The 18,469-nt window shown below is 47.3% G+C and overlaps 1 protein-coding gene across 2 annotated transcripts; it reads right to left on the reverse strand.

Annotated features, from left to right (window-relative positions):
• Positions 1-3,503: 3,503 nt before the first annotated feature.
• Positions 3,504-17,753, reverse strand: MYOC (myocilin). Of its 2 annotated transcripts, XM_032644092.1 has the most exons (3): positions 17,186-17,753; positions 6,482-6,607; positions 3,504-4,863 (listed from the first exon to the last, which is right to left on the reverse strand). In XM_032644092.1, exons 1-3 carry the CDS (start codon positions 17,697-17,699, stop codon positions 4,079-4,081), a joined length of 1,425 nt encoding a protein of 474 aa, XP_032499983.1. In that variant the 5' UTR covers positions 17,700-17,753; the 3' UTR covers positions 3,504-4,078. The 2 variants fall into 2 exon arrangements, with proteins under 2 accessions (XP_032499983.1, XP_032499989.1); XM_032644098.1 differs by lacking the exon at positions 6,482-6,607 and having other exon boundaries at positions 17,186-17,620.
• Between the last annotated feature and the right edge of the window lie 716 nt (positions 17,754-18,469).

The following is an 18,469-nucleotide window of genomic DNA, read 5'->3' on the forward strand; positions in this document are numbered from 1 at the left end:
ATCTCTATTGGAGTATAATTGCTTTACAATGGTGTGTTACTTTCTGCTTTATAACAAAGTGAATCAGTTATACATATACATATGTTCCCATATCTCTTCCCTCTTGTGTCTCCCTCCCTCCCACCCTCTCTATCCCACCCCTCTATGTGGTCACAAAGCACCGAGCTGATCTCCCTGTGCTATGCGGCTGCTTCCCACTAGCTATCTATTTTACGTTTGGTAGTGTATATATGTCCATGCCACTCTCTCACTTTGTCACAGCTTACCCTTCCCCCTCCCCATATCCTCAAGTCCATTCTCTAGTAGGTATGCATCTTTATTCCCATCTTGCCCCTATGTTCTTCTGATCTTTTTTTTTTTTTAGATTCCATATATATATGTTAGCATACAGTATTTGTTTTTCTCTTTCTGACTTACTTCACTCTGTATGACAGTCTCTAGGTCCACCCACCTCACTACAAATAACTCAGTTTCATTCCTTTTTATGGCTGAGTAATATTCCATTGTATATATGTGCCACATCTTCTTTATCCATTCATCTGTTGATGGATACTTAGGTTGCTTCCATGTCCTGGCTATTGTAAATAGAGCTGCAATGAACATTGTGGCACATGACTCTTTTTGAATTATGGTTTTCTCAGGGAATATGCCCAGTAGTGGGATTGCTGGGTCGTATGGTAGTTCTATTTGTAGTTTTTTAAGGAAACTCCATACTGTTCTCCATAGTGGCTGTATCAATTTACATTCCCACCAACAGTGCAAGTCGGTTTAGGGACATATTACTGAACAAAACAATCGCTGCCCCCGTGGAATTTACACTCCAGTGTGGGAAGACTGACAAAAGGTATATATAATTTAAAAACAACGGATTATATGTTAGGAGATGTTAAATGTAATGGAAAAGACATTTAAAAATAATAAGACAGGGTAAGAAAGATTAGAAGTGGCAGAGGAAGAAGCAGGTGAGTTGCAATTTTATTTTATTTTTTATTTTTTTATTTTTTTGGGGGGGTACGCAGGCCTCTCATCTCTGCGGCCTCTCCCGCTGTGGAGCACAGGCTCCGGACGCGCAGGCTCAGTGGCCATGGCTCACGGGCCCAGCTGCTCCGCGGCATATGGGATCCTCCCGGACCGGGGCACGAACCCACATCCCCTGAATCGGCAGGTGGACTCCCAACCACTGTGCCACCAGGGAAGCCCGTGAGTTGCAGTTTTAAACAGGGTGGTCTGGGTAGGCCTCATTAGGAAGGTGATATCTGAGTAAAACCTTGAAGACAGTGATGGAGTTAGGTGTGTGGACATCAGAGAAGAGGGAAGAGCCAGTGCAAAGGCCTTAAGACAAAGGTGTATCCAGAAGAGGAGAAGGGGCCAGTGGGGCTTGGCTGGAGTAGAGTGAATCAGGGGCCATTAGTAGATGAAGTCACAGGTGGGGGCGGAAGGAGGTAGCTCACGTGGGGCTGTGTAAGGACTGACTTTGAATGAGCTGGGAAAGCATGGAGGGTTTCAGAAAAGGAGACACATGCTCTGGCTGTTTGTGTGGAGGACAGGCTGTACGACGGGAGGAAACAGAATCATTTCAGAGGCTACTGTAGTAATCCAGGAAAAAGACAATGATAATTTGGACAAGTAATAGTTGGGATGGTGAGAAAGGTGGTCAGATTCTAGATATATGTATTTGAAGATAGAACCAATAAAAGTTTCTGATGGATTGGAAGAGGGGTTGCGAGAGAGAAGAGTAAAGGATGACCCCAAGATTTTTGGTCTGAGCAACCGGAGGGATGGAGTTTCCATCAGCTTCAAGACGAGTAGATTTGGAGTGTCTGAGGGGGTGGGATGGGAAAACTCAGAAATTCCATTCTTGTTCGCTTAATATGCCTAACAGACATTTAAATGGAGAAGTCAAGTGGGCAAATGAATGTATGAATCTGGAGGGAGTTCAGGAGCAGTCTGGGCTGGAGATATAAATTTGAGGCATTGTCAGCATAGAGATGGCATTTAAAGCCATGATGCTAGACGAGATCACCAGACGAATGAGTAGATAAACCCTAAAGTGAGCCCTGGGGTGCTACAATCTTAAGAGGTTGGGGCTATGTGATGGTTCATTTTATGTGTCAACTTGGCTGAACCAAGGGGTGCCCAGATTAAACATTATTTCTAGATGCGTCTGTGAGGGTGTGTCTGGATGTGGTTAGCATTTGAATTGGTGGACTCAGTAAAGTAGATCACCCTCCACAGTAAGGGTGGGCATCATACAATCCATTTAGGGCCTGAAAAGAACAAAAAGGTGGAGGAAGGAGGAATTCACCCATTTTGCTCCCTGCTGGCCTGTTTGAACTGGGACATTGGTCTTCTACCCTGCTCTGAGATTTATACCATTGGCTCCCCTAGTTTTCAGGCCTTTGAACTTGGACCAGCTTTCCTGGGTCTCCAGCTTGCAGGTGGCAGACAGTGGGACTTCTCCACAATTGCATGAGCCAATTCCTCATAATAAATCTCTTTTTATATCTGAATCTGTATTTATACTTATATATCTCCTATTGGTTCTATTTCTCTGGAGAACCCTGACTAACACAGACTAAAAGGAAGAACCAGCAAAACAAACAAATAAAAACCAAGAAGGAGAAATCCATAATGGAGTAGGAGTTTAATGTCCTGGAAGCTAAGTGAAGAGTTTCCTTCTCCCTTCTGTTCCTCCTTCCATCACCCTCTTCTTCCATCCTGAAGCCAGAAGCAGTAGCTGGTGGAGGGAAAGAAAAGGAAACGTGGGCAGGGCTGTGCAAGCAGGGTTGGCCTTACCTATGTGTGTGCTGTGACCACTCATCTCATCACCCAAAAGTGTCTCGTCTTCCACTTTTCATTCAACACCTGGCAGCTACATGTCCTTAGAAGGGTAAATGACTTTATGCACTCTGACTTCTGGGTTTTCTAGGTTTTAAGAGTTTGCTACCAGTGGAGTAGAGTGGTAATACCCAGTTGTTATGGGCTGAACTGTCTCCCCGCCATTTCATATGTTAAAGTCCTAACCCCCAGTACCTTAGAATGTGACTGTCTTTGGAGCTAGACCTTTAAAGAGGTATTTAAATTTAGGTAAAGAGGTAATTAAATTCCTTAGGTCTGCTCACCTGAGGTTACGGCTTATGAAATTCATACCTGTGACAGCAAATAAGAACCAAAATAGAGCTAGGGTGAAAGAGGGTAAGTTGGAGAAAAGATAAAAAGATTGTTCGAGAAGGAGATGGGCGTAGGAAGGTATGGATTCCACTGTTTGCCTGCTGTCATCGTGGGTGACACCTCAAAACCAGGCATAATCCTCTCAGTTACACACACACACACACACACACACACACACACACACACACCCCAAAATTTTAGCAGCCTGTAATCATACCTCCCAACCCAAAGGAATTATCTGATGGTTGGAATCTGTACTCTTCTCTTCAGCAAAGTATCCCACAAAGTTCAAGGAGAATATTGTGTAAGATTATTTTATTTCACAGGGCAAAGTTGCTGTAATATCCAACTGGATTCCACCTGTAGCATTAGAAGCCACCTGTAGTAAACACATTTTATATATGTTCAGCGCTGCTGCAGTAGCTGTTCCTCTGCCTTTAGGAGTGCTGCTCGTTATTATAGCTCATGGTAATCAGGCAACATGCAAGAGCAGGTGATGCATGGAACAGGTTCCACGTGGGGAAACATGTTTTTCCCAAACTATTCTCCAAACATATGTTATTTAGTCATTGAGGGCCATTTATTAAAAACTTTGTGGTTTTCATGAAGAAACTACTATGCATTATAGCTTTTGCCTCAAATCACCAGAAAACTTAAACTATTTTGGTTAAATATCCCTTTAAAAGCTGACAGAAGAAAAGAATATCTGTTATAATGTGGAATCATCTAAATCCCCAGACAGTTATTCCCGCCCAGTTGGACATGGTGACCATGCACATTCTTCTGGGTTAATGCAAGCTTGGAAAGCCAGAAAAACTGCATGGGCATGGGCTGGCTGGCTGGCTTTCCCCTCAGGAACCCTCAACATCATTTCCTTCTGCCTTTTCTGCTAGCGCTTGGTGGCTTTTCACACCTGGGAGAGCCTGATGTCATAGGTGACCATGTTGAAGTTGTCCCAGGCAAAGAGCTTCTTCTCCAGGGGGTTGTAGTCGATCATGCTGCTGTACTTGTAGCGGTTCTTGAACGGGACCATCAGGGCCTTGCTGCTACCGGTGCTGGTGTCGTATGCGAAGTTGACGGTAGCATCAGGCAATGAATAGCTGCTGATGGTATACAAGGTGCTGCAGATGACGAAGGCGTTGGCGACCGACTGCTTACGGATGTTAGTCTCCCAGGTTTGTTCCAGCTCCAGATTCTCTGGGTTCAGCTTGGAGAGGACAATGGCGCCTTTGGCCGCCTCAGTGCTGTAGATGACCCAGAGGCCTGTCTCATCTACTGCCAGGTCGATGTCTGTGTAGCCGCCCCAGGGATAGGGGAACTGCCCGTGGTAGCCAGCTCCAGGGATTTCCTTCTCAGCCTTCAGCGTCTCGGTGTGCAGCTCGTATCTGATCACCGTTCTGGACTCTGCCCCCTGGAAGTAGAGGCTGCCCTGGTACACCACGGCGCCTGTGCTTTCCAGCGGCCTGGGCAGCACGTGTACCTTGGAAGGGTAGCCTTGCAGGAATTGGCTGATGAGGTCATACTCGAAAACTTGACGGATGTCTGTGCCCACTGTGTTGATTCTCCACGTGGTCTCCTGGGTATAGGGGTAGGCGGCCTGGGGGTCTCTCATCCACACGCCGTACTTGCCCGTGAGTGTTTCAGCTGTTCTCAGAGTGACAGGTTCTCCTACCCAAATGAGTTCTCCACATCCTGGTGAATTAAAACAAATACCATGTAGCCACCATCTTTCCACAATGTGGAATCATGGCAGAGCCGGTAGAAGTGAGAACCCCAGAGACACACCATCTGGGTTTAAACTGGGCTTTGCCACGCATCACCTTATTTTGTCACTTATTGTGACTTTCAATAAGTTACTTTGCTTTCTAGGATTCAGTTTTGTGATTTATAAGGGGAGATAAGAGTAGTGTTTTGGGTAGTAGAGCTGTGGTAAGTTTTAAATGTAATTATACATGTTAAGTGCTCGGTATAGAGTAAATGCCCAGTAAATTTTCTGTGATCACTATGTGATATCAAAGTACAGTTGACCCTTGAACAACACGGGTTTGATCAGTATGGGTCCTCTTATACGTGGATTCTTTTCAATAAATACTTCTACTCGGTATCAGTTGTATAGATGAAGGCTGCACAGAGGGCTTCACACTGTATTTGTAATATTTGACTTAAGCCGGGCAACGTCTCATGATGTTCATTGCATTACTCTTTATGGCTTTCATGTCTGATTTATTTCATTATTATAAAAAATGAGACAATAATCAAGTCATTATAATAATCTCTAAGGGCTCTTTTTCAAGCCCTTCCCCAATGGACCGCATACTTCAGCCATCATTTTACTATTTTTTTTTTTTTTTTTTTGCGGTACATGGGCCTCTCACTGTTGTGGGCTCTCCCGTTGCGGAGCCCAGGCTCCGGACGCACAGGCTCAGCGGCCATGGCTCACGGGCCCAGCCACTCCACAGCATGTGAGATCTTCCCGGACCGGGGCACAAACCCGTGTCCCCTGCATCGGCAGGTGGACTCTCAACCACTGCGCCACCAGGGAAGCCCCAGCCATCATTTTAATATAATAAAATCTCAGTATGATTTTTTAAATGAAGAGTTGGTTGAAAAACTTAAATTTGATCGAATCACAATAAACCTCTGTATTTTAATGGGCATCTCAATTTCCTTACAGAAAGTGGAAACTCTTTGGTGCCCATATCTCAAAGAATCATATTCTGAATATCTCAAAACTCTCCATCCTCATGCATGCCCTCTGTACTAGCAATAACTGTCAACAACATGGATAGTCACTGTCTCTGAAAGACAGAGCCCTTGTCGTAAAGTCAGGCTTTCAGGGAACACCTTTCAGAGGGTCAATTGTACTTTTCCTAAATACCCAAAGTTCAGAAAAGATACCTTTAGTAACAGACACTATGCTGGGATGGTCCATGGTGTCTGTCTGGCCCCAAGATAAAGATATGAAGGATCTACTGAAAAATGTTGTTTTTCAGGTGCAATCAATTCTATATGACAACCAAGTGGGTGGAACAAACACATCTCTCATCTTCCCTCAGTGCAGCCCAGTCCCCATCCCAAGTGTAGGTGATAAGATACAGAGCTTTGCTAGGCAAAGACCAACGTCCTGCCAGTGTGCCCTGGAAAGGGAGCAGAAAGGGGGTTCTGTTCCTCTTCCCCTTTCCTGCCTCTGCTCCCAGGGAGGTTATTTGTCCACCCCACTCCCCCATAGTGGGCTGAGCAACTCTGAATGCAGAGCTAGACACAGATAAAGACCACATTGGTACAGAAGAGGAGAAATTTAACTCCATACCAGTGCCTCCCTCTTCACTCCTGGGTTGTCCAGATGGACTCTCCTTCAAGATTCGGGAAGCAGGAACCTCAGTTAATTCTGACTTCAATTCCTGAAAGTCCACGTTCTCCAAATTCCATTTAGAAACTACATTAAAAGAAAGAGGCAAAACTGTACTGTGAGGAAAAAGGCCTAAGGATAGACCATGTTGAGAATGGGATTTAAATAGGCTTCCAAAGACATGAGGATGTTTGAGATTTGTTTTAAGATAATAAATGGGGTTCAGGGACGGGGAGGGACAATGAAACAAGATTGGGCTATGCTGACCACTGTTGGAGCTGGGTGATGGATATGTTAGGGTTTGTATTAGTCTCTCTACTTTTGTGCATGTTTGAAAAATTCCATAATAAAAAGCTCACAAATAATAAATTGCATAGCAATGTGCCTAGCACAGAGTAGAGTATTCAAAATAAAGTAAGCTTGTACAAAATTAAAATAATTCCCACTAGAAGGTCTGATTTATGAGCAGGTGAGGTGTGATGCAGGGATACTGAGAAAATCCTTAGCATTTTCTGGGATGCCAGAAATTCAACAATTAACAATTCTCTGCCTGACTTAGGTGCTCTTGTCTCCTGTCATAATGCAAATGTTCCCGTAAGAAGTAACATATTAAGCTTCAACACGCTCGGCTGAAATATTCTGCCAGATCCCTTTCCAAGACCATTTTAGACAAGGAAGAGAGTGTGCAGGTTTCATGCAGGAATTTGGGAGACAGTTTGAGCCATGGAGGAGGGAAGAGGTGTGGATGACACTGGTTAGACATTAAGTCATCACAGTGTATCACGCATTGCTACTTTGACTTAGGATTATGGCATACGGCAGCCCTTGAATACAAGGAAAAAGCACAGCCACAGGAGCAGCTGTTTTAAAATGCAGGTTGGATTATGGTTCAGGTATGATGAGGCCAGCAGAGCAGGAGACAATTGCCATTAAAAAGATAGCTCGTGATACTCACTGATCCCTAGAGGAGGGGGGACCCCACCCCCATAGAGGGCCACACGGTGAAGCACCAGGGTTCATCAGGAGGGAGGGGGAACATGGGTGAGAGCTTTGTTTTGATTTCCAGGGGAAGGAATGAGTGAGGCAGGGTAAGCAGGTTTAGGATTGGCTACTCTGAATAATTTCTGCAGGCTCTGAAGCGTAGGAGCTGTCCCCAGTTGTCTGGTACCTGGCCCGCATTGATCAGGGCAGGAGAATAGTCGCCCTGAGTGTGGGACCCGATGGAGGAGGGGTTGGGGGTGTAGGCTCCGAATTGGTTCATTTGCATATGAAAGGTGTGCTTACAGGTGAGTCATTTACTATCTTTAAGAATTGGCTAACCCTCTGAGGGGCAGTCCCTCCTGTTATCAGCAAAACCCAGATGTCAAAAGATATGCTTAAAACATCGGCCTTTTCTCTTCCTGAACGTCTCAGGCAGTCTGACCTGGCCCCCAGCCCAGCCGAATAGCAGGGAGGGCAGTCAGGGCAATGCCTGCGGCTGGGCTCCCACACAGCCCAGAAAGTCAGGAAGACATTCTGTCTTTCATCACTTGTTAGCTTAACTCTTCTAAATTTACCTCTCAGGCAATGAAACTCTTAACCCTCCTGGATGTGCCACATTTCATCAATCTTCAGCCGCACATTCTTTCACATTTTCACATGTCTGGAATCAAGGTACCCTCTTATAGTCGCTGGTATTCAGCTTAGGTGAACTACAGTACTAGAAAAGGCTCCTGTAAGGAGGTAGGGAAAGCACCCAGCTAAGAAGCACTAAGGCTTGGGCTGGGCCAGGGCGCTGGGGTTGGCCTTCAGGTGTAGCCCCTCCACCTCCCCTCCCTACCCCACAGCAGTCTCCACCCCTGCCTTTCATGCAGGGGCCTGGCCTCCAGGGGAGTGTGACTGCCCTGGAGGGGGTGTGTGCTCACACCCTGGGACGTTCCTCAGTCTAGACTGGGCCGGGTGACCGGTTATGAACTCTAAGCCAAAACGTGTAGCCAACTGAGGTCATCCTAGATATGCACTCCACACTCCAGGGGTAATTGGGAGTACCCCTAGGGACGTGGAAGGTCTTCGGTGTCCGCAGCCTTGGGAAGCTGTTTATCCATCCTGTCAGCCAGCCCCTCTGGAGCACCTATTAACTGTTAAGACTAGATGTGGAGAAAAAAGGTGAATAAGATACAGCTGGGCCATGGTTCCCTCTAGGAATGGATAATCTGGCAAAGTCCTCTTGGCCAGGAAGTAACATGGGTTCATTCCAGGCTACTTTGGGAACCAGGATCGGTTGGACCACCCAAACAGTTGCTGGAAAGTCCTGGGAAGTTAATTTGGTTCCTTGAATCTCCTTCTCCCTGTCTGAAGAGCTGTGGAGGTGAGGAAACTCCTCCGTTCTTCCTTCTAAAGATTGCCTTGACCTAGGAGGGTACCCAAGGCAGAGGCTGCTCTACTAGGTCAGATGTAGGTTCCCTAGACCAGACCAGTCGGGACCTGCGTGGGCAGCATGCGAGAGGAACAGGGTGCCCAAGGTCCCCTGTTCTTCTGTGCTGCCAGGAATAGGTAAGTGTGAGGAAGCCCCTTCCTTTACGAGGGGCTGACAGAGCTGTCTTCAACCGTCCCAGCCTCCTGAAGCCCAGGCCTCTGCCCTCTGTCTGCCTCTCCCAACCACTTGACTTATCTCTTAGGCCTAAAACACAAGGAGAGAGCCCTGACTCCTGGCTGTCAGAAGCCACCGCCCCCCGCCTTGCCTATGCAACCTCTGACACTGACCAGAGGCTCATACATTGTGGCCATTCCTCAAAGTCATGTCACTGAGCGAGTTCCCTGAGATGAGCTGTTTTCCTTTCCTTTGTACCTTTCCTTAGACCACTGTTCCTCAGGATAATTCAAACTTTGTTTCCATTAATTCTCAGAACATAGGAGCTGGTGTCAAGTAACGTGAAGTGAGAGAGAAATACTGCAGTGACATCTGTACCAAGCTGGAGAGTTCCCTCACCCCACCCCAGCTCCCTGCCCTTCAGCTCCTTGACTCGCAGTTGCCATCCATCAAGGGCTACTGTGAGCCTGCCCTCCCCTGCACCTGGCTCCTTCCTCTGTACATCTGATACAAATTATTTCACTCTGTGAGTGTAGCTAGGATGGTCATATAATTCAGTGAGAAATTTTACTGAAAAGAAGATGTATATTGAGAAAAGTAGAGGCACACACCTGCAAGTCAGTGAGAAGAAAATTCAGAAAAATGGGGGACTTCCCTGGCGGTCCAGTGGTTAAGACTCCACGCTTCCAGTGCAGGGGGCTCGGATTCAGTTCCTAGTCAGGGAACTAAGATGCCACATGCTGGTGCGGAAATGCCCTCTCAGGAATTCCCTGGTGGTCCAGTGGTTAAGACTCCGCACTTTCAATGCGGGGGGCGCAGGTTTGATCCCTGGTCGGGGAACTAAGATCCCCACAAGCCACGTGGTGCAGCCAAAAGAAAAAAAAAAAAGAAAGGAAAATGCCCTCTTTAGCCACAGGGAATAAAAAAAAAGTGAGGGGGAAACAAACCCAAACAGGCATTTTCCCAGGTAACTTCATTGAAGACATTTAAAGTACTGGCACTGAAATACTGAAAAACAGCTTCTTTGTGAAAAGAGATGATTAACAGGTATTTATGGCTCTTTCTACATTTCAAAGCAGTTTTATATAAATTATTTATGTGATCTGATGCCTTCAAAAGTTTTAGAGAAATAGAATAAGGCTTTAGAACTGCAGTCTGCCCCTAATTTAACTATTGCCACCACTTACTAAGTGCCTCCTATGAGCCAGGTCCTGTGCTAGGCTTTTGCTATCATTACCCCTATTCCACATAACAGTCCTAAGAGGGAACATTATGATCTTCGTTTTGCAGAAGAGGAAACTGAGGCTCAGAGAGGTTAAGTTACTTGCCGAAGGTCACACAGCTGGTAAGTGGTGGGACTAGGACTTGAACCCACGTGTGCCATCGTCATGGCAGTTGTGAACCTTTCCACCCTGTGGTGGGGATGTGGGTCAGTTATAAATGTACTGCCTGTCAGTGCTGAATGCACCCTTCCATAGATGCTCTCTCAAAAAAAGAGACATTTCTCCTTTAAAGTGAGTATGATGTTAGGCTTTCTCAGTAGAGGGCGCTAGAGGGACACAGTGGTGGCGGGGTGGGGGCAGTCTCCTGCAGTGTCCCGCAGGGGCTGGGCTAGCAGCAGGAGTGTGAGGACATCTGGTGGAGCTCTGCCTCAGGCACTTGCCAAGGATGTGGTTCTTCTGTGACCTTGCAGCCTCAGCCTGGCCATAACGTTTCCAGGACCCTCTCAACACCGCACCCAGAGTCCTTGCATGGGGACCCCCGTGCTCTGCAGACCTCTGCAAGCCCCTGCCCTGGCTCTGCAGGGCTCCTGCAGCCTTTCCCAGACTCAGGAGATGTCCATTCCACCTCCAGCCTGGGCTAACCAGCCAGCGTCTCTGCTCTCTGATGGGCTCAACCCCACCTTCCTCAATGATGTCGGAACCCATTCCAAGTTTGTCCTTCCTCTGTACCCTCCCTCAGCCCTAGGGTGCCATGTGGGGTTTATTTTATCTCATAGTTGCTCTTTCATCAGTTAATTCTTTATATTGAACATCCCTGACTTAACCTGCTATGTGGTATATGCCTCCTGCTTGAACTGAGACTGCTTCCAGAGGCTCTACACTGCTCAACACCTTAGGGGGTGACCCACTCCTGGAGTTGACTCAGATTCCAGTGGGTGGCTCATGCACACACAGCTCCCAGGCGATTTTCCCAGAGAGACATCTTCCCGTCAGCTCTTCCTCCCCTACACGTGCCTGGCTGGTGCCCAGTTCCTTTCCTGGTCCCACCAAGGTCCTCAGGGCTCTAACCAGGGGGGTCTTTCTCCCTGGCCCCCTAACCCCCAAACTCTTTGCAAGAACCACACCTCATGTGCTTTCTTTGGAGTAAACAAGAATCACAATAAAACATAAGTTCGGGCTTCCCTGGTGGCGCAGTGGTTGAGAGTCCGCCTGCTGATGCAGGGGACACGGGTTCGTGCCCCGGTCCGGGAAGATCCCACATGCCGTGGAGCGGCTGGGCCCGTGAGCCATGGCCGCTGAGCCTGTGCGTCCGGAGCCTGTGCTCCGCAACGGGAGAGGCCACAACAGTGAGAGGCCCGTGTACTGCAAAAAACAAACAAACAAACATAGGGTCAGGGAATGACTTCCAGAATGACTGTAAGGCCAGTTCTCAGTTGGCAGGTGGGATGGCTGGATTGCAAATCTGCTGGGTGCTGCTTGGCTGTGTCAGCCAGGAACACCTGGCAACGGTCAGATTCCCAGAGTAGTCGCCTGGCGTTAAGAAGCAAAGCCTGTGGGAGAGGATGCAGAGCCCAAAGGAAGGGAAGCCGTTGCGTGAAGGGGCCTGGCTGAGCCAGAAGTCATAGTTTCCTAATTCAGTCCTGCCATGTACCAGCTGTGTGACTCTGGGCAATTACTCAATTTCTCTGAGCCTCAGAATTCTTAGCTCAAACTATAAATGAAATGATCCTCAGTAAAAATGTAACAAAACTAAAATTTCTCTGGAATGTTTCAAAATCACTCAAATTTCATTCTGAATGTGGGAGAAAAACAAAAAGAGGTTATGAAAAGATTAAGGACTGTATTGTATCAGACAGCTAAAAAATTTTAGGGCTTTTGTTTGTTTCTATGAAAATTCAGTCCTTCTGTGGTTGAGAAGTTCATGTCTTATAAAATTTTGGAAATATTTTCTTCATGCTCTGTCCTATTTATATACTTATATGTAGATATATAAGCAAATGACATTGTAATGATTTTTGTAGTTATTTTCTATCACTGCCTGAAAAGTTAGGTCAGTATTATATACGTGAAGAGGATGAAGAAAAAGAAGGGTGCCAACATAATCACAGGTTGTCGTGAATACTCTAGAAGGTGAATATTAGCCAGCAGACTACTGTCCTGGGTGCTGCTCCAACATATACTGTCTCTGGAATCAATGCGTGTTACAGAAATGATATGTACACGTCGACATTTTGATCTATAAATGACATTCTTTTTTTTTGGCCGCACTGGGTCTTCGTTGCTGTGCGCAGGCTTTCTCTAGTTGTGGTGAGCGGGGGCTACTCTTCATTGCTGTGCACAGGCTTCTCATTGCTGTGGCTTCTCTTGTTGCAGAGCACACGGGCTCTAGGCACGCAGGCTTCAGTAGTTGCAGCATGTGGGCTCAGTAGTGGCGGCACGTGGGCCCCAGAGTGCACGGGCTTCAGTAGTTGCAGCGCATGGGCCCAGTAGTTGCGGCATACAGGCTCTAGAGTGCGCGGGCTTCAGTAGTTGTGGAGCACGGGCTTAGCTGCTCCACGGCATGTGGGATCTTCCCAGACCAGGGATCCAACCCCTGTCTCCTGCATTGGCAGATGGATTCTTAACCACTGCGCCACCAGGGAAGTCCCTATAAATGACATTTTTAAACAGTAGTGGAGCTCAAGCAAAAGAAGCCCTTCGTAGCTATAATCCATTTACTGGGTGGTCACTCAGTGCCAGGCACTGTGCTGGATGCTTTCCTGCGTTACTTCTAATTGGGGGGATTATTCTCCCCATCCTGTAAGTGAGGAAGTAAATCTGCAGCACTTGTGTTGAGCAACTCTGGTGCCCCTCCCTGCATATCTTGCCCACCTTTTTCTAGCCATTGCTGTGTCAACCTCTGCAAGAACAAGCCTGGTGCTCACATCTGTGGATCAGGGAAGTGCAATATACCCCATGGGATGATCCTTGGCCAACAGAGTATCGAATCTGGGAAGGAATGCTCCCTTTCTCTGTTGCATTCTACACAGATTCTCAGAAGTCTTGATGGGGTACAGTCTTTGCTCTCACCATGGGGACCAGTTGAGGAAGGGCCCTCCCCCACTGCCCCATGCTGATTCTCTTTCCTTCCCTGTCACACTCTCCCCTGTCCCCGATTCTCCTCCTTGGGATCGTGGCCCATACAAACACTGCACACAAGCCCTCATCCCAGGTTCTGTTCTCTGAGAGTCCAAAGCAGACGAGAAATAAAGGGGAAGGTGGGATTTCTCTTGTGACGCTATAAGCAACTCTAGTTTCTCTTTTGGTAATCTGTATTTTCTATTTATTTAAAAGATTATTTAAAAGATTTCTAGACATTTCACTACAGAATTATTACTACAACATCTTATATGCGTATATTATTTCAACTCACACACACACACACACACACACGTATAAACAAGTGACTTCCGTGACTCTAAGGACATTTTTTTTCTATGTGATAACTACACAATAAAGAAGATGGTGGTGACAGTTCGAATTACAGGTGGAGTCAGGAAAAGTCCACCTCCTCAGGCCTTTCCTCTGCCCACTCGGCCTCACTAAGCCCTCAGTCCCACACCCTCCATCCCTCAGTTATTGCCTCTCCTGCCTAAAGCTCACCTACACCTGAATCCCAGCCGCACCAAACACCCCTTTACTCTCAAATCTAGGACCTTGAAGCACATCTTTTGTGCCAAGCGCTCTTTCCCTGACGTTTAAATGTAACTTTTCTGTCATTCATCTTTAGGTTCTATAAACTAGAGGTCATGTCAGGGTCCTGAAGAGCCACTAAACATCGGGGGAGGGGCTTGAATTCTAGTCCTGGCTCTGCCACTAGAGGGCTGGTGACCGGGAACCTCTGAGCAGCCTCTCTGGGCCTAAGTTCCACATCTGCACAAATGAGCCAGAGGCATCAGATGCTCTCGAGGCCCCCTTTCCAGCTATACATTCTTGTACTAATGTAATTTCCTGCTCATGAAAAACCCACTGCTAGAAAAGAGCTTCCAAGTCTGTAGTTCACTATAATGGGCTGTTGTCTTTATTTCAAAAGTAGAGCAGCTGGAAAGGACAAAAAGAAATATAAAATCAGGGCTTCCCTGGTGGTGCAGTGGTTAAGAGTCCGCCTGTCAATGCAGGGGACATTGATCTGGGAAGATCCCACGTGCCATGGAGCAACTAAGCCCGTGCGCCACAACTACTGAGCCTGTGCTCTAGACCCCACGAGCCACAACTACTGATCCCACGTGCCACAGCTACTGAAGTCCATGTGCCTAGAGCCTGTGCTCTGCAATGAGAAGCCACCGCAATGAGAAGCCCGCACACTGCAATGAAGGTACAATGCAGCCAAAAATAAATAAATAAAACAAATAAATTAAAAAATATATGTATATAAAATCAGAGAACACATTGAATAAACTCCCAAAAACTTGTTAAATGACCACAAGACAATAAAAAAAATGTTTCCTCTATTTTCTCTCTCTCTCTGTCTCACACACACACTCTCTCTCTCTCTCTCTCTCTCTCTGTGTGTGTGTCTCTCTCTCTCATGGGTTCTGTTCATTCAGTTAACAGTCTGAAATACGTAATGCCTCATAACACTTTTATTAATAATGATTCTTTGTGCTCAAAGACTCAACTTCAGCAAGTCTCAGCACCATCACTGCTCAGCTGTTCAACCTGGGATCCCTTGGCATCTTGTGATCTTACTTCCCTTCATTGTAAAACTTAGAATTGGATCTCTTCCAACTCTATCAATACAGGATTTTTTTTTTGTTGTTTTTTTTTGTTTGTTTGTTTTTTTTTGCGGTACGCGGGCCTCTCACTGTTGTGGCCTCTCCCGTTGCGGAGCACAGGCTCCGGACGCGCAGGCTCAGCGGCCATGGCTCACTGGCCCAGCCGCTCCGCGGTATGTGGGATCTTCCCAGACCGGGGCACGAACCCGCGTCCCCTGCATCGGCAAGGCAGGCGGACTCTCAACCACTGCGCCACCAGGGAAGCCCTCAATACAGGATTTTTTAAAATCCTTTATACCTTAGAGTCATTTCATTTGAACCCTACAAAAATCATTATTCACAACAGGAATTTTCATTGCCACGTTATGGATGAGAAACCAAGGTGCAGAGACTAAATGATTTGCCCAAGGTCACACCCAGGCATGGAGCCTTGGGTTTTCTGGTGTCACATCTGTGCAGATTTTGCCTTTCATGCAGAGCCTCTTTAGAAGATAATTTCCCTTCATTTTAATTTGAAGATTTTTCAAAGCTTTTGGAAAGTTGACAGACAGTACAATAAACCCTCCATGTGTCGTTCACTTAGATTCACCAACTGCTAATATTTTGTCACATTTGTATCATTTTTCTTTCTCTCTCTCTTTATATATTTACAGTCTTTGCAAACCATTTGAAAGTAAATTGTAGACATTCTGATGCCTCACCCCTAAGTGCTTGAGTATGTATCTCCTTAGAACACGGATATTCTTCATAACCACAATACCATACCTCACCCAAGAAACTGAACACTAATCCAATAACACAACCTGATAAGCAGTCTATATTCAAATTTCCTCAAGGATCCCAAACCTGTCCCTTGTAGCTTTGTCCCCCTGGATGCAGGGGCCACTCCAGTATCATGTACTGCCTTTGGTTACTACATCTCTACAGTCTCCTTTAATCGAAAACAAGGCCCCCACCCCCAGCTCCCGTTTTTTTTCTTTCTTGATGTTGACATCTTTGAAGAGCCCAGGCTAATAGTCCCGTAACTGGATTTGCTTGCTTGTTCCCTCATGATTGGAAAACTTATTAAACTGAATATTTGGGAGCAGAGTTTCACAAAAAGTGACACAAATACTTTCTTCCCAACTACTGGGAAGAGTGTCTCTCCTCCCTCAGTGTACACTCATGGACTCACCTGGCAGGGACCAGGATGAACAGAATGACATCTCAGGTAGCAAAAGCCACTTCAAAGTGACTTAAAAGCAGAGGTTCTCAGATTGGACCAAGAGCAGGAAAATTTCCAGAACAACATATTGAGGGGACCCACACTGGGTTGCTGCCTCTTTATTTTGCCCAGGAAGGACACTTTAAAAAAAAAACCCTACCACCTATCATCATTTCATAAATCTATTGTCATTTCATAAACAGAGGTCATTTTAACAACAAAAGGTAAGCGTCAACAATCTCTGAACAAAGATTCACAAAAGGACAGTTCTCTAAAAAGGATAGTTGGCAACTTTCTCCTGATCCTATATATTTGCATCTCACCTGGTCTTTATATTTCTCATTTTGCTATGGATTGTGAAAACTGTCATGGGTAGGCACAAGAACTCAGAACCGGGGCTTCCCTGGTGGCGCAGTGGTTAAGAATCTGCCTGCCAATGCAGGGGACACGAGTTCGAGCCCTGGTCTGGGAAGATCTCACATGCTGTGGAGCAACACAACTACTGAGCCTGCATTCTAGAGCCCGTGTGCCACAACTACTGAAGCCCGCGCACCTAGAGCCCGTGCTCTGCAACAAGAGAAGCCACCGCAATGAGAAGCCTGCGCACCGCAACAAAGAGTAGCCCCCACTCGCCGCAACCAGAGAAAAACCCTCACGCAGCAACGAAAACCCAACGCAGCCAAAAAATAAATTTAAAAAATAATAATAAAAAAGAACTCAGAGCCACGAACCTCAACAGAACTCTTGGGAGCTAACTCACTAGCAACATGTGAAAGTGATTGCTTTGTCCTCCTTAATTTGCCTGACTCACGCTAGATGCGTGGTCTCCAGGAGAAAGGAGAGGGCAGGAAGGACAGGGCTGGCCACCTGTAACAGGTTTCCGTGAACCATGCCACCTTCACCCCATGGTGTTACCTTCCTTGGAGCCTGGTGGCACGTCCTCAGAGGTGCTGCGGGCCTGGGGACACAGGCCCCTCCTCAGGCTCGCTACCTCCTCGCTACTGCTTTCCAACCTCCTGGCCAGATCCCCGTTCTCTTCCTCCAGTCGTCTCTTCTCCTCCAGAGCTGACTTGTCACGGACGAGGTGGCTGTAGGCTAACTCCAGCTCCCTCTGCAGCCCCTCCTGGGTGTCCCAGGGCATGGCAGCCTGGCCCAAGGTCAGGCGGTGGAGGAGGGCCTCCAGGGACCTAAGCCGGGCTTTGGTGGACTCCAGGGCTGCGCGCTGTTCGCTGCTGTCTCTCTGTAGGTCCTGGATGGCCGACATGGCCTGGTCCTGCTCGAGGCAGCTGGACTCATTGGGGCTGGCCACGCTGAAGGTGTACTGGCATCGGCCACTGCGGTCGTTGGCCTTCCGGAACTGTGCTGTCCTGGCACCCACACCCCATACCAGACAGGCCAGCAGCAGCAGCAGCAGCTGGACAGCTGGCATCTCGGGCCTGCAGTGGCAGCAACGTGCACAGAAGCCCTCAGAGCAGCCGCTGGACGAGGCTCCCTCTGGAACTCTCCCCTGCGCCGCGAGGTGTCTGGCTGGGTGGCCCAGCTGATTCCTGCCCTGGCTGCACAGAGGTTTATATATACTGGGGGAGGCAGCCCTGCGTGGGGGGAGGATGATGCGGCCACGTGAGGCTGGGTGAGGGCGTGCACAAGGGGGGGCGCTGTTTTCACACTGCCAGCAAGTCTTAGAAAATGACCTTCCAGAAGTCTGTTTTGAATTTCTTTTAAAAAAGAATGTCCCACTTTATGCACCCCACATCCCCATAGCAGTCCTTATATCCCCACCCTGTTTTCCCACATACACTCACACATACCCACCTCATCCAGCATGACTACTTGTGTGTCTGTTTCAACAAGGATTTATTTCTAGTTCCTATTTCCATTACTCTGCAAACTTTATTGAGAACCTGCTCTGTGTCAGGCACTGTTCTAGAAAACGGGGATACAGCCATACCTAAGACACAGTCCCTTTGTCCCTGTAGCAGTGACAGAGATGAATAACAGCCAGGCAGGATACAAAGGCAGCATGCCGCCAGGCTTAAGGGAGCAGCAATGCTTTAAAAGCAGTTAGAAGCAGAATTCTTCCCCCGCCCCTCCCTTTAAAACATATGTGGCTATATCTTTGGGAGGACGTTCTGATTCTAGTCTTGCTTCTCAGGCACCAAGGTCAGTGCTAGCCTCTAGACTAGTTCTCACCACATGTGT

The sequence above is a fragment of the Phocoena sinus genome, chromosome 1 (assembly GCF_008692025.1).
Source record: "Phocoena sinus isolate mPhoSin1 chromosome 1, mPhoSin1.pri, whole genome shotgun sequence".
Classification (NCBI taxonomy): domain Eukaryota; kingdom Metazoa; phylum Chordata; class Mammalia; order Artiodactyla; family Phocoenidae; genus Phocoena; species Phocoena sinus.